The sequence below is a fragment of the Parambassis ranga genome, chromosome 7 (assembly GCF_900634625.1).
Source record: "Parambassis ranga chromosome 7, fParRan2.1, whole genome shotgun sequence".
NCBI lineage: Eukaryota > Metazoa > Chordata > Actinopteri > Ambassidae > Parambassis > Parambassis ranga.
This window is the reverse complement of record NC_041028.1, coordinates 2919566-2943461: the sequence shown is the minus strand read 5'-3', so window position 1 is coordinate 2943461 and position 23896 is coordinate 2919566. Positions and strand designations below refer to the sequence as shown.

The 23896-nt window shown below is 50.4% G+C and overlaps 1 protein-coding gene across 1 annotated transcript; it reads right to left on the bottom strand.

Moving 5' to 3' along the window:
• On the bottom strand, positions 1-18514 carry cacna1fb (calcium channel, voltage-dependent, L type, alpha 1F subunit). The gene is made up of 51 exons (XM_028409388.1): positions 18493-18514; positions 15120-15367; positions 14831-14931; positions 14590-14695; positions 13626-13765; positions 12852-13003; positions 12608-12760; positions 12270-12466; positions 12093-12196; positions 11854-12005; positions 11626-11700; positions 11266-11347; positions 10939-10965; positions 10695-10855; positions 9982-10207; positions 9291-9498; positions 9101-9221; positions 8709-8784; positions 8589-8637; positions 8450-8510; positions 8268-8370; positions 8063-8192; positions 7330-7389; positions 7147-7253; positions 6698-6785; positions 6419-6526; positions 6284-6336; positions 6031-6177; positions 5762-5963; positions 5517-5675; positions 5338-5448; positions 5166-5249; positions 4964-5092; positions 4801-4866; positions 4611-4702; positions 4317-4476; positions 3671-3798; positions 3372-3468; positions 3158-3260; positions 2911-3012; positions 2680-2804; positions 2465-2596; positions 2339-2396; positions 2035-2251; positions 1824-1931; positions 1623-1756; positions 1335-1447; positions 674-869; positions 527-589; positions 354-454; positions 1-264 (listed from the first exon to the last, which is right to left on the bottom strand). The coding sequence occupies exons 1-51, from the start codon at positions 18512-18514 to the stop codon at positions 1-3; spliced, it is 6201 nt and encodes a 2066-aa protein (XP_028265189.1).
• Positions 18515-23896: the final 5382 nt, after the last annotated feature.

The following is a 23896-nucleotide window of genomic DNA, read 5'->3' as shown; positions in this document are numbered from 1 at the left end:
TCAGAACGATGTCACACAGGTCATTTCGTCTGCTAACTCGTCCTCTTCGCGGCCTGTCCTGATTGGCTCCTCATCGCTGTAGAGCGCGGCAGGGTCAGCAGCCACATTGCTGAGGAAGCTGTGGCTCCCCGAGCCAAGCAGGTCGCTGGCGGCCGACTCCATCTCATCCACTGTCATGTGACACGCGTCGGCAATCTCCCGCTTTGCAAACGCCACAAACTTTGGATCTCGAGCGTAAAGACCAAGACCCTCTGATATCAGGACCTGGAGGGAGACGAGAACAGAACCAGGATGAGCCCGTGTCACTGGTGTCCATGGAAACAACCAGTTGGAGTAATGCGTTTTTTTCTCACCGCCTCCACCAGGCTGTCAGCTGATCCTCGTTTCTCAGAGAACTGAGCGCCAAGCTGAGAGGGAACTCTGAGGGTGGTGTAGGCACGGTACGGGGGTGGAGCTGCAACACAGTCACATGAAACATGAAGTGTGTGTGTGTACACATGCATGCAGCAGGTCAATGAGTCACTACCTGACGTCCCTGCAGGGCCACCGTACCAGGCCGGCCTGGGTGCAGCAGCCGTCACACTGACACCTGACAGGAAGCAGCAGAGTGACATCAGCGCGTGTACTCCTGCCTTCCTGTCTGCGCTTCACATCACAAGAGTGATTTTCTTACCTCTTCCTGCTCCTTCCTTCTTCCCCTCACCTCCAGGCCCACCTCCTCCCCCCCAAGGAGGGCTGCCTTCCTCCTCTACTAGGATGAGAGGAGCATAGAGGAGGCGACCGCGGCGCGGACAAGGGTTCGCCCATGAAGCAGAGGACGCTGCTGAGGAGCGAACGGAGGAGCGGCGGGACTCATAACTGTTGAACGTCTGCTGCAGGAAGAAGGAAGAGAAGCTTACTGGACAGGTGTGTTTGTGTCACCTGTGTGTGTGCATGGCATGTGTGTGCGCATGTCACCTGTGTGTGTGTGTGTATGTGTGTGCGTGCAGCATGTGTGTGTGTGTCACCTGTGTGTGTGCGCCATGTGTGTGCGTGCGTGTCACCTGTGTGTGTGTGTGCACGCATGGTGTGTGTGTGTGTGTGTGTGTGTGTGTGTTTGCGCGCATGCACGCACAGTGTGTTTGTGTGTGTGTCACCTGTGTGTGCGTGTCACCTGTGTGTGTGTCACCTGTGTGTGTGTGTGTGTCACCCGTGTGTGTGCGTGTCACCTGTGACCTGTGTGTGTGTCACCTGTGTGTGTGTCACCTGTGTGTGTGTGTGTGTCACCCGTGTGTGTGTCACCTGTGTGTGTGCGTGTCACCTGTGTGTGCGTGGCGTGTGTTTGTGCGTGTCACCTGTGTGTGTGCGCGGCGTGGCGGTGACGTGGGGTGGTACGTCCCGGGGATGGGCAGGTCGTCACTGCTGCCCTGCCTCCTCAGACACTGGATGTTAAACGATGGCTTCCGACCTGATGAATGAAACCAACGTGGTGATGTCAGAGTGATGTCACCGTGTGATGTCACCGTGTGATGTCACCGTGTGATGTCACCGTGTGATGTCACCGTGTGATGTCAGAGCTGATGTCACCGAGTGATGTCAGAGCTGATGTCACCGTGTGATTTCAGGTCGGGGTGTCTTCTCACCTGTGGGCGTGGCAGGAAGTAGCCGTCTGCGTGTGGTCCTCCTGCCCTCGCTGCAGCCGTTACCATAGTAACTGTTAGCGTAGGGGGCGTGGCCTTCATAGTGGTCTCTGAGAGGAGGGTCATCAGGGTAATGTCTGCAAACACACAGAGGACAATCAGCTGATCACACACACACACACACACACACCTCTCTCTGTCTACCTGTCCCTGGAGCTGATGCTGTCATTGTCCTCCTCCCGGCTGTAGTACCCCTGCTCGCCGTACCCCTCCATGTCTCCGTTCCTCCAGGATCTGTCCCTTGAGTCCCGCCTACAGACCGACAGCAGAATGTGATTGGCTGAGGCACTAACTGCTCTCCAGGTGGTGGAGGTTTGAGGAAGCGCAGTGAAGAGCATGATGGGTAATGACGTACCTTCCGTGTTTGTAGTACGATGGCCTCTTGTGGTCCAGCAGGCCGTTCTTTGCAGACGTGCGGCGGTGATGGCGGTAATTGACCGATGACCTCATGCTGTCTCCCCGGCTAAGATGTTCATCGTGTTCACTGCCGTTCACCATCTTGGTGAGAGAGCCCACCCGGTGGATCAAACCTCCGTTAGAGACACCGCCGTCACCCACAATCCCTCCGGGGCCTTCAGGAGAGGGACGCAGCCTTTAGGCCTTGATTCTACATGTGAGGGTGTGTTTTCTTTCATACACAGTGTAATGCTGTTGTTCACCTGTAGGCGTCAGTACGGAGCCTCGCCGGTCTCGGTCAGGGACGAAGCCGTTTTCAGCCTGTGGACAGAACCCCTGTTCTTAAGGATTGAGCTCTGTTTAATCTGCCACGTGACCATGATACTGACCTTATAAGCAGCGCTCTCCTCCAGCTCCTCATCCTCCATCATGCCCTCCTCTTCCTCCTCCAGGTCCTCATTCAGAGCCAAACGCATCTCTGGGCCCAGATCTTGCAGCGTCTTCAGACCAGCTTTACACAGCTGCTCAGACATAAATCATCAACACACCACACAACCTGAGAACACACACGAGGAAGGCAGACAGCTGGGAGACAGACCTGCACAGCAGACGGGTTGGTGGAGTTGTCCTCTCCCGTCAGGTCTCCTTTCTCCTTCCTCTTCCTGAACTTCCTGAAGTAGTCCTGGATCAGGAATGTAGCGTAGAACTTTCCAACGGTTACTTCCTCCTCTGCAGGCAAAGAGAGGACCGGTCAGTCTGCAGCACTGACACCGATGGTGCAGCACTGACACTGCAGCACTGACACTGCAGCACTGACGCTGCAGAAAGTGAATACCTTCATGGGGAGGAATGACTTCATCCAGAAGCTTTGGCTTCATCCGCTTCCAGATTTTCTTGATGATTCCCCTTAGCTCTTCATTCTCCTGGTCAGGGTTACCTAGCAACAAGGGGCATGGGGCAAGTTCAGACACCACAACACTGCCACCATCAGGTCAGACTGAGGACCACAACACTGCCACCATCAGGTCACACTGAGGACCACAACACTGCCACCATCAGGTCACACTGAGGACTACACAAACCTTCAGTCTTGATCTTCAGGGCGGTGCGGACAAGAGCAAAGAGCGTGGCGTTGAAGGTGACCATTCCATCAGCGTTGAGAGGCATGTTCATGGCTACCAGACGCTGAGGAGGAGGAAAAATGAGACTGCTGCATGGTGTGTCTGTGTGTGTGTGCGTATGTCTGTGTGTGTCTGTGCGTATGCATGTGTCTGTGTGTGTCTGTGTTTGTTTTACCTTACAGGCCACCCTGTGAGGACAGAGCTTCCCGAACCCCAGAGGAGGCTGGATCCTCCGCAGCAGAGCCACCACGTCCAGGTGTTTGATCCGTCCTCTGAGAACACACAATGTGGACATTGTTGCATCATCACACTCCTCCTCTTCCTCATGTAGGTCACCAACACTGTGGCTCATTTAGGGATGTAGGCCAAGAAGCTGGACTGGGAGACCCAATAAATGTCTGCCCCAGAGACCCAGATTTAATGTGTTCCACTGGAGCTAAACCAGACTGAGAGCTCACAGTGACGCAGACATACTTAGCCTCCGGATCATATTCAGACCAGATCCTCTTGAACTCATCCAGATGATGTGGCCCCAGAATTGACCAATCACGTGTAAGATAGTCAAAGTTGTCCATGATGACGGCGACAAACAAGTTGATGATCTGAAACAAACAGCAGTGTTAATTCAGACACAGCTGCTACCTGTGTGTGTGTGTGTGTGTGTCTGTCTTTGTCTTTGTCTGTCTGTGTGTGTCTGTGTGTGTGTGTCTGTCTGTCTTTGTCTTTGTCTGTCTGTGTGTGTGTGTGTGTGTGTGCATGCGTGTGTGTGTCTGTCTCTGTGTCTGTGTGTGCGTCTGTGTTTGTCTATGAGTGTGTGTCTGTCTGTGTCTGTGTGTGTCTGTGTGTGTGTGTGTGTGTGTGTGTGTGCATGCGTGTGTGTGTCTGTCTCTGTCTGTGTGTGTGTGTGTGTGCATGCGTGTGTGTGTCTGTCTCTGTGTCTGTGTGTGCGTCTGTGTTTGTCTATGAGTGTGTGTCTGTCTGTGTCTGTGTGTGTCTGTGTGTGTGTCTGTGTGTGTGTGTGTGTGCATGCGTGTGTGTGTCTGTCTCTGTCTGTGTGTGTCTGTCTGTGTCTGTGTGTGTGTGCATGCGTGTGTGTGTCAGTCTGTGTCTGTGTGTTCACCAGGAAAGCACACAGCATGAAGAAGCTGATGAAGTAAACGATAGCGAAGTTGCTTCCACAGGTGAACTCCTCTCCTGGTTCGTAGTCCGACTCAGGATCACAGCGTTTTCCTGGGAGGCTTGCCAGCATGATCTCCTGCCACGCCTCGCCTGTGGCGCACCTGCAGACACACACAGGTGAAATATACAGGACACCAGGAGCTCACTCCTGCTTTCAGGGTGATGAGGGTCTGATGTAGAATTTAAAAAAGAAAAGAGACAAACATCTTGAGGAGGAGGAGGAGGAGGCTCTGACCTGAAGAGGAGGAGAACCGCCTGAGGAAAAGTCTGGAAGTTGTTGTTCCTGTTGATCTGAGTGTAATCCTGCATCGCTATCTTGCCAAATGTCTGGCAAACAGAGAGCAGTTAGTCAGTCCAAACAAACCGGTTGAGAGTGTGGATGAGGCCACAGCGCCCCCTGCAGGATCACCAGTGTGTGACCTCACCTGCATGCCGATGACGGCATAGATGAAGAAGATCATGGCGATGAGCAAAGCGACGTACGGCAGAGCCTGCAGAGAGAGGACTGCTGTGAACAGAAACTCAGCTGGAGGACAGAGGGTTAAACCCTTGCCTTTGACCCCACCCTCCTTATTTCCGCTCTCTGACCTGCAGTGATTTGATGAAGGTCCACAGCAGCGTACGGATCCCCTCTCCTTTACTCAGCAGCTTAACCAATCGCATCACTCGAAACAGGCGAAAGAAGGTGATGGACACCCGTGAGCTGTCCTCTCCACTCTGAGGACAAAGAGCATGGCAGGTGAGAAACGTGTCCTTTACTGAACACACCACAGGACGTTTGAGCACTCACGCTGAACTCAGTGACGACGATATCCACCACGCTGCCGACCACGATCAGAGCGTCGAAGGAGTTCCAGGCGTCCACAAAGTAATGCTGCAAGGAAGGACATCCTCAGTGAGACACACAGACAGGCACAGCTAGATCCTCTGAGGATCTGCTCAGGTGTGTTCGGCTTCCTCACCCTCAGTCTGAGCGCCAGCAGCTTCAGCAGCATCTCCACGGTGAAGAGACCGGTGAACACCATGTTCAGGATGTCCATGATGTAGCTGAAGGTCTTGGACTGTTCGTAGTGCTGCAGAGGAGACAAAACATCAGCCTGACCGCAGCCAGCAGGAAGCAGAGCATCACTCGGTCTCATACCTGAACGGCCAGAGTGACGGTGTTGAGCAGGATCAGCACAAACATGACGTACTCGAACCCGGTGGAGTTGATGATGGACCAGAACTTATACTGGACTGGGTTTTTTGGGATGTAAAGCTTCAGGGGCTGAGCCTTCAGAGCGTACTCAACACACTGACGCTGGAGAGGACACAAAGGGTTAACAGACACCGTGCTGCATAGTGCTGAGAGGGGGGACCTGGTCAGCTGACATCAGGTGAGTCTACCTGGTTCTTGTCCAGCTCACAGTTCTTGTATTCCTGCTCCCCCTGCTCTCTGAAGGTGATGATGACAAAACCCACAAAGATGTTCATCATGAAGAAGGCGATGATGATGATGTAGACGATGAAGAAGATGGAGATCTCCACACGGTAGTTGTAGATTGGACCGGAGTTCTCTCCGTTGGCATCAATGGCTTTGTACAGCAGCCTGAGGACAGAAGGGTTGAGAGTGTGTCTGAGGATGCACAGAGTGTTGTGTGTTTGTGAACACTCACGCGGGCCATCCCTCAAAGGTGGAAACAGTGAAGAGCGCCATCATCCCCATCAGCACGTTGTCGAAGTTAAAGTCGCTGTTGTGCCAGATCCGCTCTCGGACCATCGGGTGGCTCACGTCTCCGTCCTTGTAAACCACGAAGGTTCCTCTGAACACACAGCGCAGAGGATGTTAACCCTCACATCACCAAAACCCACAACAGCCAGAGGAATCTGAACCTCCACCTGGACCTCCACCGGTTACTCCACACTTACTTGCACTGCTCAGGAGTGTGTTTGGCCTCGTCTGTGCAGCGGTAGAATTTACCCTGAAATGATAGTGAAAGAATCAATCACTGCATCATTATCAATCATCACAGACGCTGTGTGAGTGATTTGTAACTCTCTGACCTTAAAGAGCTGGACTCCGATGCAGGCGAACATGAACTGGAGCAGGGTGGTGACGATCATGATGTTTCCGATGGTCCTGATGGCCACAAACACACACTGGACCACATGCTGGAACAAACAGACAACAAGACCCGTCAGAGGGTCTTCAAACACCGAGGCGAGACCATCCACCTGACGGTCCCAAAGACACCCTGGTGCCTTTAACCACTCCCTGGCAGTCCGAACAATGTCGCAGCCTGCTGGATGTTCTGAGGGCGCTATAATGCGTATCGTCGTTACCTTGAGTCCTTTGGCTCTGTTGATGGCCCTCAGAGGTCGGAGCACTCGGAGGACTCGCAGGATCTTCACCACTGAGATGGCGCTGGAGCTGCATGGACACAAACATTAGAACATCAGCTCTGAAAAACACCATGTGACAGGAAGTGGCTGCTCTGTGAGCTGGTAGATGGCAGAAAACAGGAAGTTAAAGAATCTGTGACAGGAACATCGCTCAGCGCCTGCAGGTGACCTCACAGTACTGATCTGCATTTGCAGCCATTTTGTTCGTCTCTGGATCTCAGAGTCTCAGTGTGTCAGATGCTGCTATCAGACTGCAGCCAGCGTGGCCCTCTCAGGTCATCTAAGCAGGGGCCGCTGAGACGAGTCCAGCTGTGTCTGTCTGAGTCCAGGCTGGACCCAGACACACACAGGACCTAACACCTAGTGAGATTGATGACTGAGATACTGACTGCAGGAAGAAGGAGACCAGAGAGACGCTGACAACCAGCAGATCCAGCAGGTTGAACCAGTTCCTGCAGAAGGAGCCCTGATGGAGGAACGCTCCGTGGACCGTCATCTGACACAGAGAGGCGGAGTCAGCATCACATGACCAGGAACAGGACAGACTGACAGTGACCTCACTCAGTGTTTACCTTCAGTAGAATCTCCACGGTGAAGATGGAAGTGAAAGCATAGTCTGCATAACCCAGGATCTGCACACACACACACACAGTGTAAACACAGATTCTGAGAAGGTTCGCACAAAACTGCACCGAGTTATTCCAGCAGGAGGCGACAACAGCTGCACTGACACATGTAATCCAGCGTGTTTATCAGCAAGAGCCTTTGAACCTGGAGCAGAGTCACATGACCAGTCAGTGTGTTCTGATTGGTCCTCTACACACACACACACACACACACTCCATCCTGTCTGCAGTCAGTGTGTGTGTGCAGAATAACTCTGCTCACATGTGACTCCAACAAGATGAATCTTTCTAACAGCAGGTTCTGATTTTTAATTTAAAAGATTGAATACAAGAAATTAAAGAATGTAAAAGTAGAGCAGCTGAAAGTTCTGCCACACACACACACACAGACACACACGGCTATGAGCTGAGTGTGTGTTAGAAGTCACTTCTCCCCTCAGCTGCTGATAATTGCCATGTCTTGCATGAAGGCAGCTGCTGCTCTGTGTGTATGTGTGTGTGTGCGCTCAGTAAACTGGTGATTTTCTCTGTGTGTCTCCATGTTTAACCCGGTTAGTCACTGACCCACTTCTGCTGTGTAATCTGCTGAAGCCCCGCCCCCTGCAGAGGTGTGGCAGCTGAGCTCCGATTGGCTCAGACCATCAGAGGTCAGCAACATGTCGCTCAGTGAGAGACTCACATTGTTTCTGAAGGAATGCGCTCTGATTGGATCCTCAGCAGCCAATGAGCAGCTGCTGAGGATGATGAAGACGAGGATGAGGTTGGTGAAGATGTGGTGGTGTATCAGGGTGTGACAGGCCACGCGGATCCTGCAGACAGAAAAAGGGTTAGTGTGCGCCTCCTTGTCAGCCTCCCTTCTCCTCTGACAGTGTCCACACACTCACGGGTTCGTCTTGCTGAGGCAGAAGAACGCGCTGCCTTCAGGAATGGGAAGAACTTTCTCTTTGGGAGGTGCCAGGTCGGCCATCTTTAACTGGACTCCACCGTCTGGGAACAAAAACAGACCTGAATCTTTCTGGTTCCATTTCGCAGTTCTGGACTTTTCCTCCTGACGTGTCGGACTCACCGTCTTCTCCTTCAGGAAGCTCCTCCTCCTCCTCGTATTCGGTGTCCTCGTCAATTTCCACCTGTAGAAATACACAGCTCTGACGTAAACTGATCACTGATCAATCACACACAGATCACAGTCACATCACAGATCTTACCTTCACTTCTTCTTCAGCCTCCTCTTCCTCAGCTCCCTCCGTCTTCTTCCTGCAGAAATGACAGGAAACAGTCAAACAGGAAGTAAACACCTGCTTCTGTTTATCCTGTCAGTCACTCACTCTTTGCTCTTGTCGTCTCCGTCTCCTCCAGCCAGGTTGTCCACAGCGATGGCCAAGAAGACATTCAGCAGGATGTCTGAGGGTCGTTGAGGATGCAGATGGTTTAGGTTTCATTATTTTACCCTTATTTTGTGTTATGAAGAAGAGCTGGTGTGAAGTCACATGATGTCCAGTGAGAGGACATGTCCAACAGTAGGGACCCGTCTCTCCCTGTTCTGTTATTGTCCTGTGTGTCGGTGCTCGTTTTGGAACGTGACTTATCTGTGCTCGATTGTGGGGTTATTTCCTGTTTTATTTTGAAGGTCTCTGTCCCCCGCCCTAATGTGTCTCCCTGTGTCTCATTGTCCCCCCTGCCCTTGTGTATTTAGTCTTTGTGTCTTCCCTTAGGATACAGTTACCGCAGATGAAGAGGATGACGAAGTACACACAGACGATCATGCCTGGAAACACAGGGCCGCCGTATGCCATGATGCCATCATACATGACCACATTCCAGTCCTCGCCTGTCAAGATCTGCACACACAGTCACAGTCAGCTCACAGCCCCTGCACGCCATGTCACATACACTGACCGCCATGTTACCTGGAAGCATGTGAGCAGTGCCTGGGGGAAGGCGTCAAAGGTGCTGCGTTTGGTCTGAGTCTCATCAAAGTTGAACTTCCCTCCAAACAGCTGCATGCCGAGCAGGGCGAAGATGATGAGGAAGAGGAAGAGGAGGAGCAGCAGCGAGGCGATCGACTTCATGGAGTTCAGCAAGGACGCCACCAGGTTGGACAGAGCTGTCCAATGGCTGCATAGACACAGTGACATCAGCGATGTGTCTGTGTGTGTCTGTGGTGAGTCTGTGGTGAGTCTGTGTGTCTGAGTCTGTGTGTTTGTGTGTGTTTGTGTGTGTGTTTGTGCATGTGTGTGTCTGTGTGCGTGTCTGTGAGTGTCTGTGTGTGTGTGTCTGTGTGTGTGTGTGTGTCTGTCTGTGTGTGTGTGTCTGTGTGTGTGTCTGTGTGTGTGTCTGTGTGTGTGTCTGTGTGTGTCTGTGTGTGTCTGTGTGTGTGTGTGTGTGTCTGTGTGTGTGTGTGTCTGTCTGTGTGTGTCTGTGTGTATGTGTGTGTGTCTGTGTGTGCGTGTGTCTGTGTGTGTGTGTGTCTGTGTGTCTGTGTGTGTGTGTCTGTGTGTGTGTGTGTGTGTCTGTGTGTGCGTGTGTGTGTGTGTCTGTCTGTGTGTGTGTCTGTCTGTGTGTGTGTGTGTGTGTCTGTCTGTGTTTGTGTGTTCTTACCGTGTGACCTTGAAGATGCGCAGCAGGCGGACACAGCGCAGCACAGAGATCCCCAGAGGGGGCATGATCTCCAGCTCAACCAGGATGGTCTCCATGATGCCGCCGCACACCACGAAGCAGTCGAAGCGGTTGAAGAACGCCACGAAGTAATGAGCCAGACCCAAACTGTACATCTTCAGCAGCATCTCCACCGTGAACAGAGACAGCAGCACCTTGTTGGCAATGTCTGCACAGACAGACAGACAGACAGACAGAGACACAGACAGACAGAGAAACAAGGACGGACAGACAGAGACAAGGACAGACCGAGACACAGACAGACAGAGAACAAGGACAGACAGACAGAGACAAGGACAGACAGAGACACAGAGAAAAAAGGACAGAGACAGACATACAGACAGATAGAGACACAGATGGACATACAGAGAAACAGAGAGAGACAAGGACAGACAGAGAGAGAGAGACAGACAAGGACAGAGACAACAGACAAAGAGAGACAGAGACAAGGACAGATAGAGACAACAGACAGAGAGAGAGAGAGAGACAGAGCAGGACAGAGACAACAGACAGAGAGAGACAAAGACAAGGACAGACAGACAGACAGAGATTTATCATGTTAATTTTGACATGTATTCGTCTCTGAGGACAGAAGACAAAGCAGACGATGTCCAGGAACAGAATATGAACTGATCAGAAGAGAAAGTGGGCGTCACCCTGGACTTGTGTCAGCCAATCAGGTTGGTTGTAGTGCTCAGAGGCACTGAGGGACGTGTTGAGGAAGACGAGCAGCAGGACGAGCCAGTAAAACGTCACAGATTTGACGGCCTTACGGCAGTTTCTGCGGCACACTCGGTTCCACCGACGCAGCGTCCGACTGAGAGAGAGAGAGAGAGCGAGAGAAGTTCCATCAAGTGTTCACACGCGGAAACCTGAATGTCTGACTGTCAGCGAACTCACCAGCAGCCGATCTTCATCATTCGAGAGCTGCAGCAAAAAAATCAGTTGACAGTCAGTCAGTTTTCAGGTCTAGGGTGTGTGTGTGTGTCTGTGTGTGTGTGTGTGTGTGTGTGTGTGTGTGAGAGTGTGTGTGTGTGTGTGTGTGTGTGTGTGTGTGTGTGTGTGTGTGTGTGTGTGTGTGAGAGTGTGTGTGTGTGAGTGTGTGTGTGTGTGTGTGTGTGTGTGAGAGAGAGAGAGAGAGTGTTTGTGTGTGTGTGTCTGTGTCCGTCTGTGTGTGTGTGTATGTGTGAGTGAGTGTGTGTGTGTGTGAGTGTGTGTGTGTGTTACCAGCAGGCCTGGCAGCAGTTGGTGTGTTCCTCATCAATGTTCTCAGTATTTTCAGAAGCTGTCTCACTGGCTGGAAGACTCGCTGACAGACAGAAAGAGAGACAAGGACAGACAGACAGAGAGAGAGACAGAGAGAGAGAGAGACAAGGACAGACAGAGAGACGTCTGATCAGGATCCAGTCATTTTACATTTAAACTAAAGTATCTCACACTCATATTGTAACCAGGTGCTGCTCTTGTTCAAACCTGTGGAGGGTCTGCAGACAGGAGTGTGTGTGTGTGTGAGTGTGTGTGTGTGTGTGTGTGTGTGTGTGTGTGTGTGTGTGTGTGTGTGTGTGTGTGTGTGTGTGTGTGTCTCACCATGAGTGTCATTGGAGTGACTGAACCATCCAAACCTGCCTCTCTTCTTATCGGACAGGTCGCCCAGAGACGGTCCTGAGACAGAAACACACACATCATCATCATCAGCTCGTCGGGACAGCCTGTCTCTGTCCTGCTGTCACACGGTGATATGATCATGATCTGAGCAGAACTCTGTCTAGACTGGTTTTATTTTTTTGTGAGGGATGGAGTGTGTGTCTGTCTTACGTGGGTTTCCGTCCTCGTCCAGTTCGTCCATGTCCTCGGCCTGGGTGATCCAGTCCATGTATCCACACAGGTCCTCCTCCATCTGCTGCTTCTCCCGCAGCTTCTGGAAGTCTCCACGAGCTTTGGCCTTCTCCCTCTCCTTACTGAACTCTCTGCAACGTTCACACAGCATTCAGTCAGTGTGTGTCTGCAGCGGAACATTCAGCATCAGACAAAGACACGGGTTAGAGAGGACACACCCGCTGAGGACTCCCAGGACCAGGTTCAGGACGAAGAAGGAGCCAAAAATCACCAGACTGACGAAGTAAACCCAAGGCAGCTCGAAGCCGATGGCATCATTCATCTGCACACAGACCGCAGTGAGTGTGTGTTCTTTAACAACAGGACCACGAGGGTCAGTGTGTGTGTGTTCCCACCCAGTACAGCACATCGGTCCAGCCCTCCATTGTGATGCACTGAAACACAGTCAACATGGCGAAGAAGAAGTTGTCAAAGTTGGTGATTCCTCCGTTTGGACCGTCCCATCTTCCCCGACACTCTGATCCGTTCACCATGCACTGACGGCCATGACCGGCGAACGCACACGGAACCGGGTCGTCCTCCACGTAGTTATCTGAGGATGAGTTCAGAACAGGTTTATCCAGTCAGTGCTGTTCACTTTGCTGAGATCATCAGCTGCAGGGTCAGACAGATACGCTCTGAAGGCTGGTCATGTGACTGCTGCTGGCTTCCTGTGTGTGTGTGAGTGTGGTACCTGTCCCTGTGTAGTAGCAGGTCCTGTGCATGCGTCCGATGAAGAGCTCCAGGCCGATGATGGCGTAGATGATGATGACAAAGAGAACCAGCAGAGCGATGTGCAGCAGAGGAACCATCGCCTTCATGATGGAGTTCAACACAATCTGTAGACCTGAGACACACACACACACACACACACACTGAGCTGAAGACGTGTACAACCACACTTCACACACACACACAGCATCTTCAAGCAGACTCACTGGGGACTCCAGAGACCAGTCTGAGGGGCCGCAGAACTCTAAAGGCTCTCAGAGCTTTGACATCCAGGCCGCCGGGTTTCCCGGGCACGTGGTGAGTGGTCGCCTGCTCGCCGCTCTTATGAGTCATCGTCTCCAGGACAACGCTAAACAACCTGCACAAGCACAGAAGAAGAAGAAACGCAGACTGATGTTCAGGATCCATCACTGACTCAGCAGAAAGACAAAGATCACTAACAATCCCACAAAGCAACTGGACATGCCTGCAGCTGAACGCCTGACCGAGCCCAGGAGAACCAGGATCTACAGACAGAACCAGGTTCTAGAGAGAGAACCAGGAAGCAGGAAATGTTTGAATGTAAATAAAAGTGTTAATTGCTCCAGACGGAAGCCTGAATGTCCTGAAAGAGCTCCTCAGTGTTCCACATACAAGGACTGCAAAGTGGGACAGAGTGTCCTCAGGCGTGTTTCCATGACAGCAGTCCTTATCATCATCATCATCTATGCCCTGGGGACGTCCAGATCACAGTCCTGCAGCAAGGACACACACCAACACAACGGGTGAGCTCAGCACCTGCAGGACTCAGCGTGACCTCAGCAGGTGACGGATCCTGCTGCAGGCTCATAGACGTCACAGAAGCAGATCTGCAGCCCTGCAGAGACAACCTGGTTCTACAGAGAACCAGCCCCTAGAGACCATCACTGAAGAAGGCTCCACTCAAAGGAACCACGAGAACATAAAACCCATGAGGACTGCTGGGTCCTCAGTAATCGTACCCGACGATGACGATGACAAAGTCCAGCAGATTCCAGCCGTTGCGGATGTAGGAACTGGGGTGCATCACCAGACCGTAGGCCAGGATCTTCAGGAAGGTCTCCACAGTGAAGATGATGAGAAAGACGTACTCCACTTGTTCCTGAAACACAGAACCAGATCCTGGATTCAACACTGGAGGACAGTCCAGTGTAATACAATGAAATGTGTGTGTGTCTGTGTGTGTTTGTCTGTGTGTGTCTGTCTTGTGTGTTTGTGTGTTTGTGTGTGTGTGAGTGTCTGTCTGTGTGCGTGCGTGTGTGTGTGTGTGTGTGTTTATGTTTGTGTGTCTTGTGTGTTTGTGTTTTTTTTGTGTGTCTGTGTGTGTTTTTTTGTGTGTGTCTTGTGTGTGTCTGTGTGTGTCTATGTGTCTGTTTTTTGTGTGTGTCTGTGTGTGTGTGTGTCTTGTGTGTGTGTGTCTGTGTGTGTGTGTCTTGTGTGTGTGTGTCTTGTGTGTGTGTGTCTGTGTGTGTGTCAGGCAGCATCGCTTTGCCGAGTCGTCACCTCGACTTAAAGTGACGGCACGAACAGCGAGTACAGTCCGACTGTAACGGGTGAGTGACACCCACAGAGAGAGTGAGAGTGGGCCTACCGGAGCAGAAACCCTCAGATCTGATCACAGACCTGTCAATCATCCAGCGCTTATGTGTGACCTCTGACTTCCACTGTGGGAGCAGTCTGTTGAGCTTTATTCTGAAGGACAACACTCCACAATAAAGCCACTTCCTGAATTAGCTTAGCATTATCTCTTTGGAACCAACCAGAGCTAAAAATCCAAGATGGCTGCTGCGTGCATGTGATCGGTGTGTCAGGCAAGGCTACAATGTACACACCAAACAGCAGGAAGTGCTTTGTTAACCTGCTGAGCTGTTATAACTGGTGCTGCTGCCTTCCGTCACGTTGTGTGTCTGTGTTTGTGCGTCTCACCAGATCGTGGTTGGTGGAGTTAGAGTCGTCTTCAGGAAACGGTTTGGACACTCCCAGAGCAACACAGTTAGCAAAGATGGCTAACAGGATGAATATATCAAAGGGTCTGAGAGGTGAATTCAGGACATTTAACTGTTTATTTAGTAACAGAAACCTTTAATCTGTGGAGCAAGCTGAAGACATGTATGTGTTGACATCAGCAGCAGAAACCCGGCAGCTGATTGGTCAGAGGAAAGGATACTTCCACTCCACAATAGAGAGCGCGGCACGTCTGATTGGGTTGTTGAGCTTCAGACAGTAGAGTGCTCGCGGAGCTCGCTGCACCTGATTGCTTCCCTGCACCTGAGGAGGAAGTGACATCATTTGTTACATCATCAACATCAGTAACAACATCTCCATCTTTCCTCTTCCTCAATATGAGCAGCTAATGTTAGCAAATCTGGCTAGCAAGGTCGCTAACTGCAGTAAAAACAGGTTTGCGTGAAAGTGCATTGCCTGTTTCTTGGCGTGTTGTTGGCGTGTTGCCTCACCTGTTTCTTGGCGTGTTGTCCTCTCCTCCTCTGTGTTCCGGTCGAACTCGTAGTAGAATGGAGCGTGTCAGTTCTCGTCATCCTCACGCCTCCCTCGTTCTCTCCATCCAACTCTTCATCCCACTCCGCATCTCTCTCCTCACTTCCCCCTCCTCCTTCTCCTCCTCCATCTCCCTCTCCTCCCTCCTCCTCCTCCCCCTCCCCCCCACCTTCCTCCCCATCCTCTCCCTTGGTGTAGCCATTCCGACCTGTACCTGGAGACACAGAAGATTTGCTCAGATGAGTATTTCTGTACTTTTCTGTCCCCTCGGGATCAATAAAGTACCAAATCAATCAATCTAAGACAGTTTGGATGAAACTACACTAAACATTGGCTGAAACTACAAACTCAAACGCATGAAACTATGAAAACATGTGGAGCAGCAGGACTGAGCGAGGAAGAGGAGGAGATGAACTGAGTGAGGAAGAGGAGAGGAGGAGCGATGAACAGAGTGAGGAAGACGAGGAGAGACGAACTGAGTGAGGAAGAGGAGGAGATGAACTGAGTGAGGAAGAGGAGAGGAGGAGAGATGAACTAAGCGAGGAAGAGGAGAGACAGGAGAGACGAACTGAGTGAGGAAGAGGAGGAGAGATGGACTGAGAGAGGAAGACGAGGAGAGACGAACTGAGTGAGGAAGAGGAGGAGAGATGGACTGAGAGAGGAAGACGAGGAGAGACGAACTGAGTGAGGAAGAGGAGGAGATGAACTGAGTGAGGAAGAGGACGAGGAGATGAACTGAGTGAGGAAGAGGAGGAGAGATGAACTGAGCGAGGAAGAGGAGGAGGAGATGAACTGAGCGAGGAAGAGGAGGAGAGATGAACTGAGCGAGGAAGAGGAGGAGGAGATGAACTGAGCGAGGAGGAGGAGGAGATGAACTGAGTGAGGAAGAGGAGGAGGAGATGAACTGAGCGAGGAAGAGGAGGAGAGATGAACTGAGCGAGGAAGAGGAGGAGGAGATGAACTGAGCGAGGAGGAGGAGGAGATGAACTGAGTGAGGAAGAGGAGGAGGAGATGAACTGAGCGAGGAAGAGGAGGAGAGATGAACTGAGCGAGGAAGAGGAGGAGGAGATGAACTGAGCGAGGAGGAGGAGGAGATGAACTGAGCGAGGAAGAGGAGGAGGAGATGAACTGAGCGAGGAAGAGGAGGAGAGATGAACTGAGCGAGGAAGAGGAGGAGGAGATGAACTGAGCGAGGAGGAGGAGGAGGAGATGAACTGAGCGAGGAAGAGGAGGAGAGATGAACTGAGCGAGGAAGAGGAGGAGGAGATGAACTGAGCGAGGAAGAGGAGGAGATGTGAGTTTCCAGAGGAGGTGAAAACAGAGATATTGTAGTGAACAGCTGTGACCTAGATCTGTGTGTGTGTGTGTGTGTGTGTGATCTAGGCCGTGTTTTATGTGTTAGTACCTGAGGACTCTGAACACACACACACACACACACACACACACATTATCTTTCTATGTGTGTGAGAACATATTATATTATCAGCCCACAGAATTGTCCTCACAAGACAGGAATACCCCTCAGTCCTCGCACTGATAGTAATAGACACACATAAAACCAGTACTGGCTGAGCAAGACCCACACACACACACACACACATTATTTCCTAGAGTTTCTGTTTCCCAGAATGCCTTGGTGTTGTGTCCAGCTGTGTATTTGCAGGACAGGTTCCTCCTGTGACCTCAGCAGGTTTGTTAAACCGTCCAATGAGAGGCTGAGGACAGAACGGAGCAGGTCACATGGCCATGTGTGTTGGGGGGGGGGGCAGATTGTTTCTTCCTGCTTCACCCGCAGGACGACAAGAAGCCTCTAATTATCCCTAAATTATCCCGAGTCAGCTCGCATCATCATGACCACAGCCAGGGTGTGTGTGTGTGTGGGGGGGGTAACAGAATAACAGAATAACAGTCCCCACAAAGACAGAAACGTGTGTGTGTGTTGTTGTGGGGCATCCCATCACTCTCACACGATCCTCCATCCGCCTTGTTAACTTTCTACTTTTGCCTCAGCGCTGTGTGTGCGGCCTGTGTGTGTGTGTCTGTGTGTGTGTGTCTGTGTGTGTGCGGCCTGTGTGTGTGTGTGGCCTGTGTGTGTGTGCGTGCCTATGTGTGTGCCTGTGTGTGTGTGCGTGTGCGGCCTGTGTGTGTGTGTGTGGCCTGTGTGTGTGCGGCCTGTGTGTGTGTGTCTGTGTGTGTGTGTCTGTGTGTGTGCGGCCTGTGTGTGTGTGTGGCCTGTGTGTGTGTGCGTGCCTATGTGTGTGCCTGTGTGTGTGTGCGTGTGTGTGTGCGGCCTGTGTGTGTGTGTGTGTGTCTGTGTGTGTGCGGCCTGTGTGTGTGCGGCCTGTGTGTGTGTGTTTGCCTGTGTGTGTCTGTGTGTGTCATGCTGCCCTCCAGCTTGGTCCAGCTGGAAGGTCGTCAGTTCATTTGGTGAATGTTGCGTTTTCTTCCTCTTTGCTGCTCACTTCACAAACACTCAGCTTTCTATGGTTTCTATGGTAACAATTGATCAATCAACAACCTGAGGTTTCTCCTCCTCTGTATCTTTGTGTGTCTGCATCATATCTTTGTGTGTCTTTGTTGAAGGACACACTGAGACATGACTGTTGACATCTGAACCCTCCAATCCGAGTGCTCCTTTTCACGGCCGCCATGTTTGACTCCTCTGTGCTGGAAGTCAAAGCTTCTGTGATCAGTGATCAATGATCTATGATCTATAACCCTGAGTAGTCTCTGATCACTGCAGCGGCATCAGCTGAAACTTCAGAGGTTACTTTAAGCAGACTTAAAATAAGCTGTGATGTGTTAATGCAGCGCCATGGCAACGGATGATGTCACGTGGGCTAATGCTCATTTCCATGACAGTTGTATCAGAAAGTCCTGGAGGCCATCTTAACTCTGCGAGCACCAGAAGGAGGTCTGATGCCGGGTCAGACCCAGTATTGATCCTGTATCAGAGCTGATGGAAACAGACTGATCTCCTCTGCTCTTTACAGCTGAAGCTGATTTAGCCCATAAAACCAGTTAGCATGCTGCTAATGGCTGCTGCTCGTGGTGACGTTATCGAACGTATATAGTTATAGAACAAGGTTATTGATTAGAAAATAAAATAGTAAAAACAACCACAACATTGTGCTACGTTTTAAAAACATTCCTGTGCTCCTTTCGCCCTGCGGAGCGCCCCCTGTGGGACAGGAGGCTCAGATAATCAACGAATTGTTGGTAAACAGGAGGAACGCTGTGATCTCTTCTTCAGGGTTTTTCTGGTTTCAGCCAATGAAACAGCTGATTGATCAGAGGAACCTGTGGCAGGAAATCAGAACTCTTAACGCTCACCTCTTCGGCTCTCCTCGTACATCTCCTCTTCTTCAGCTGCAAACACCAATGATCATCTTCAATTGATTGATCCACACTTTGATCAGCTCGCTCTTGGTAAGATCCTCATCCGCTCCTCCTCCTCCTCCTCCTCCTCCTCCTCCTTCCTCTCAACAACTTTTCTTCATTCCTTCTGCTGATCAATGAGCCTCCGATTTATCCACGCCGCTGCTGCAGCTATCAATCGCCTCATTAATGTATAGATCACTGATTTAATGAATTTACATCCAGCAGTATGAAGAAGATGAAAATATCCCGAGCAGATCCGAGAGCAGAGCTGAGCTTCTTTCAGCTCTGCTTCACTAATCTGACTCTATCAGCCCATCTCTCTCTGTGCCGAGCTGTGTGTGTGTGTGTGTGTGTCTCTCTCTCTCTCTCTCTCTCCCAGTTGGGGATTAAACAGTAAAAACGGGCAGCTGGAGGTGAATTAAAGACGCAGAGACAATGAACGTTTATTATTAAAACCCGATGAAGATGATTCAGGAGAAATTTGAATATAGATGATTCTGTTAATCTGATCGATATTTGCTGCCGTGGAGCACAGCAGCTGTGTGTGTTTAACCCTTTATATCAATGTTTTTTTTTATGCTTAGGTTTTGTTTTTCATTGATTTGATGAATCTTTGGAAAGTGAAATGATTGTTGATGTGTTTGAAGGGAGCGTGTGCAGGCTGATGTGTTTGGTCACATATTCAGGCCTCCAGGTTTGGGTGAAGATAATCCTGCCGAACAAGACGTGTGTCGTGTTATTTCTGCTGTAATCTGAGCCAGGAGGGGGTACGGAGGCCTGGAGGGACAAACCTGAGGACACTTGAAGGTAAATTAAAGAAGACGACCTTCACTTCACACAGACACACACACACAGACACACACACACAGTAATCTGTGGTCTTACTGTTTCATTTTGACACAAAGTCAACAACCAAACCTCTCCAGATGCTTCACCTCTGGATGATCTGCACCGCCCTCTGATTTCCTTCCACTCTTCCTGCTTCTGCTCCTGCTCACCCACCATTCCATCTTTTTCACCTCCTTCCTTCTTCCTTCCTTCTTTTATATTTATCCAGGTATATTTTAAGCATGTCTCTTTATTACGTGTCCAACTGTGTGCCTAAGCCAAGAGCTGAACTTTCCTTCCTTCCTCTTTCTTTCTTTCTTTCTTCCTTCCTTCCTTCCTTTCTTCCTTCCTTCCAGTCCTCCTGTTCCCCCACCATTCCATTTTTTTCACTTCCATCCTCCTGACTCACTGATGAAGCTGAGCTCACACAAACACACTTCCTGTTCCTGTGATGTCAGAGATGACAGTTTCCTGTCTGAACAGGGTGGTGTCCACATAGTTATGGACAGGACTGTGGATGGACAGAAAACGGTGTCTCTATTAGATAAGAGTGTGTGAGTGAGTGTTTCTGTGTGTATGTGTGTGTTTGTATATGTGTGTGTGTGTGTGTGTGTGTGTGTGTCACTAAGCGTCTGTATTAAGCCCTTCATAATCCTCGGGGCAGAGAGGATTTACCTCTTTCTCTGCTTTCACTCATTTGTTTCAGATAAAAACATGGTCAGGTTTCTGCCTCTCTTCCTGCAGTGCTTCTCATTAACTCATCATCATCATCATCAGCTAGATGTTAACTGTTACTGTGTGTGTGTAGTTACTGTTAGATGTTTAAACTGTTGGCTGATTTTAGTTTTAAAGGTAGGAGATTTCACTCTTATGCACTTTTTGTTAAATTAGTGTAACTTCTCTTTACAGTCCGATAGCAACCGATTAGTTCGGCAGTTTCTCATTAAAACGAAGAATATGAATCATCTGTGGAAGCTATAAAACATTAAAAACATCGGCCAATCCTGTGAGGCGCCCCTGCGCGTATAGTTGGCTGGTTGTCACTCTCTTCCTGCTCTGCGCGCAGCAGAGAGGTACGTGCATCATGGCCGAAGTCACAGACTGGTTGGGAGGCGTGGCTTCGGGGTGAACTCCGTTTTCAAAATCTCCTCCCCTACCTTTAAATTAGAAGTTATGATGTCACGGTGTATTTTAGTGCATCAGCTGAAAACATGATCATTTCTTTTACGGTCTGCTGGGTTGACAGCTGAGTTTCAGTCTAATAGTTCTAAATACTAACACAGCTGATGTGCAGAGCTGCAGCGCCTCCCGGTGGTGACACAGAGTCACAGAGACTGTCATTAAAGCCTGCCTCAGCTGATCCAGATGTTCAGCAGCATTGGGTCCCAGGTCACAGCTGGGTGAAGAGATAAACAGAGGAGCAGAGCTGAAACAGGCTCTGCTGGAACCAGCACAGCGTCCAGGTCACCTGACCCGGTAAAGGTTCCTCTCACATGCAGCACGTGGTGCAGTGGTTTGCACCGTCGCCTTGCAGCAAGAAGGTTCCCGGTGGAGTTGTTAGGTTAACCGGTGGCTCCGACGGCCTGTAGCTGTGGATGGTGTTTGTCTGTGTGTCACCCTGTGATGGACAGCCCTACCCAGGCTGGACCCCGCCTCTCACTGCAGGCTTCAGATGTCTGTCTGTGCTGATGGAAACACTCCCTCACCTCCACTCATGAGTGGCACTCACACTTCACATCCGCAGTGTTTCTCATGTTCTGAGAACATTGTGGGCTTCACAGTTCACCAGCAGGGGGCAGCAGAACCTGTCTACACACAGCTGAGCTTCAGTCATGGTCACGGCGCTCCGTCCCCTCCTGTGGTGACTAAATTCCCCTTGTTTAGTTGCCATGATCCTTGTTTCTGCTGAGTCCTAAGTTCTTTTGCTTGTTTTGGTGTCGTATTTTTATGGTTTGATTTGTTACGTCCTGCTTTATTTTGTTGTTCCCTTGTGTGCCTCCTGTTCTAGCTTCTCTTCACTGGCTCTGAGCAGTTCCTGTCCCCTCAAATCCCCCTCTGACCTCTCATTAGTCTGGTTCATAGTGATTCGTGTCATAAATTGATTGCTGTATTTTTCATAGTTTTGTCTCCTCCTCTCTCTCCTTCATCCTCTCTGTCCTGTCTCCCTCTTCTTCTCCTCTTTCTCCTTCCTCCTCTCTGTCCTGTCTCCCTCTTCTTCTCCTCCCCTACCCGACCAATTGTCAGCAGGAAGGTTGTCCACCCGGCAACTGGACTCAGTCCCTGAGAGAGCCTCGGGTGGCCTATTGGGGAATTGCAGTTTACTTCCTGTTAGTTTCAGATGTCTGTGACATCATCATGAGCCACAGTGTGATGATGAATCTTTCTGAGCAGCTTCAGACATTCAGTGAATCTGAGAGAAAAAACAATCAGCTGTCATGGGTCATAAACCAGCCAATCACAGCTCAGTGTGAAGAAGGAAACAAACTGCAGGCTGTGGAGTGACAAAGTGTTTATATCATCCTCACACACACACACACACACTTCTTTAGCTACAGTTGGTGCTCAGTGTCAATAATAATAACAATAGTATAAGACATTTTCAAATATAGAGTGATACACTTTATACAAAATACCCTGCATAATACTGTGACTTCACTCACTGACACTCTCTGCTTGTAGGTCACTGGCATCGACACCAGGGGGCGCCGCTCACCCTGACATCACATCAGCACCACAGTATGTAGTCGTGGAGATTTTCAAGGTGAAAGTGCAAAGTTATGAGAAATAAACTCACAAATGTTCGAAAGATAAACTTCGCAAAGTTAACGTCATCACAGAGTCAGAGGGGAAACTGAGAAACATGCAATAACTGAAAGGAACATAAAACATCTACAGAGAAGGGAAATAAATGATTCAAAAATATGAAGTTAAGTGAAAAAGTACCTAACTTCTAATTCCCTTTGAATTGATTGAATGTTTTCTTTCTACATGTTGCCCTCCATGCTCTGCAGTGATTTTACACATGCAACATCAGCTTGACCTAAAGCAAGTCAGAATAAAGCAGTGACAGCGTACAGTGTGTCTGTGTGTGTGTGTGTCTGTGTGTGTCTGTCAGTGTGTGTACGTGTGTGAGTCTGTGTGTGAGTGTGTGTCTGTGTGTGAGTGTGTCTGTATGTGTTTGTGTCTGTGTGTGAGTGTGTGTCAGTGTGTGATTGTGTGTCAGTGTGTTCTGTGAGATCTGCTCGGCTTCTTTTGAAGTTTTGGTTGACAAATAGTTAAATGTGTGTAGAGCTCAACATGCCGCCCTCTCACCGCCCCCGCTGAGGTCAGACAGAGACTCTCTGAATGTTGGTCATGTGACTCCATCATGGCTTCCTGCTGGGTGCTGAGGAGGGCAGGACTTTGTGTTTTTACCGAGTCTTGTTGGAGTGGACTCTTTGTTTCTGGAGGGTTTAACTCAGACATAAAGACTAAAGAGGTTTGTGGGAACAAGTCGTCACGTGTGTCTCCTCACTTCAGCGCGTCGACTTCTGGCTGATCGTAAAAATCAAATGCTGCAAACTGTGAAGCATCATTCTGATTCAAACGTCTGTCCCTGATTGCAGAATGAGCTGTGAACCCTGTGGAGGTCTTTGGTGACAGCTGTGTGTGTGTGTTTACAGGTTGTCCTTCAGACTAAACATGTGAGTGCACGTTCATGCAGCAGCTCGTGGTGTGTGAGTGTTTTTACAGTGAAAGGATGCCGGGAGTCAGCGGCGGAGGATCGGAGGTCCCAGACACCAGGCGGCTCCACCACAGAAGGCCTGGACAGGAGGACACCCGCTGTACACAAGCGGGCCAAAACATCTCACTTATGGTGCTGCCAGGAAGAACATGTTGGAACAGTCTGTGCAGCAGAGGTCACTGTTCCACCCAAACATCCGCCCTGGTCCATGCCAGCAGCTCGCTCCATCAGCTGCTGACTCCAACCTTACGTCCTCCTTTTTAGCCAGAAATAACGAACCACAGACCAACATGTGGACCCGGAGCAGTGTGACCATCCATGAACATGTGAGGATGTATCTGAGGAGCACCTTCAGCTGTTGGTGGGTCTGTGCTCCACCCACTAACATGGAGGAGGCGGGGTTTATGACCACCAGCTGTCTCGGCATCATGGACTCTGCAAGGAGGAGGTGAGGCCAATGACAATGATGTGTCCAAGTGCAGCCGAAACGTGTCAACACAAACAACAGCCGTGTGACTGATGAGTCCAACGTGAGGCAGATGAAGGTGGGACCTGCCGTGAAGACGTTTACAGTGACGCGTGTCCATCACATGGATAAATTACAATAATCGGATTTGAACAGTGCAGACTGTCAGTGTGCTTCACCGACATGAGAACAGGCCACACCCCACAGTCAGCACCACAGACATACCAGAAGTCCTCTTCTGTCAGAGTCCAGCTAAGACCCCTCAGAACTCTTAGCTCCTCCCACACCGCCCCACGCCGTGAGGCATCAGCCCTGAGTGGACTTGTGTGTGTTGGACA

What these genes read in the sequence shown, in the direction of transcription:
- cacna1fb (XM_028409388.1), bottom strand. Translation starts at nt 18,514, where the DNA reads ATGTACGAGGAGAGCCGAAGAG. An exon ending in GACAACACGCCAAGAAACAG is followed by an intron (nt 14,932 to 15,119) that starts GTGAGGCAACAC and finishes CTTCCTCCTCAG; the next exon opens with GTGCAGGGAAGCAATCAGGT. An exon ending in ACTCCACCAACCCGTCTGCT is followed by an intron (nt 2,597 to 2,679) that starts GTGCAGGTCTGT and finishes ATGTCTGAGCAG; the next exon opens with CTGTGTAAAGCTGGTCTGAA.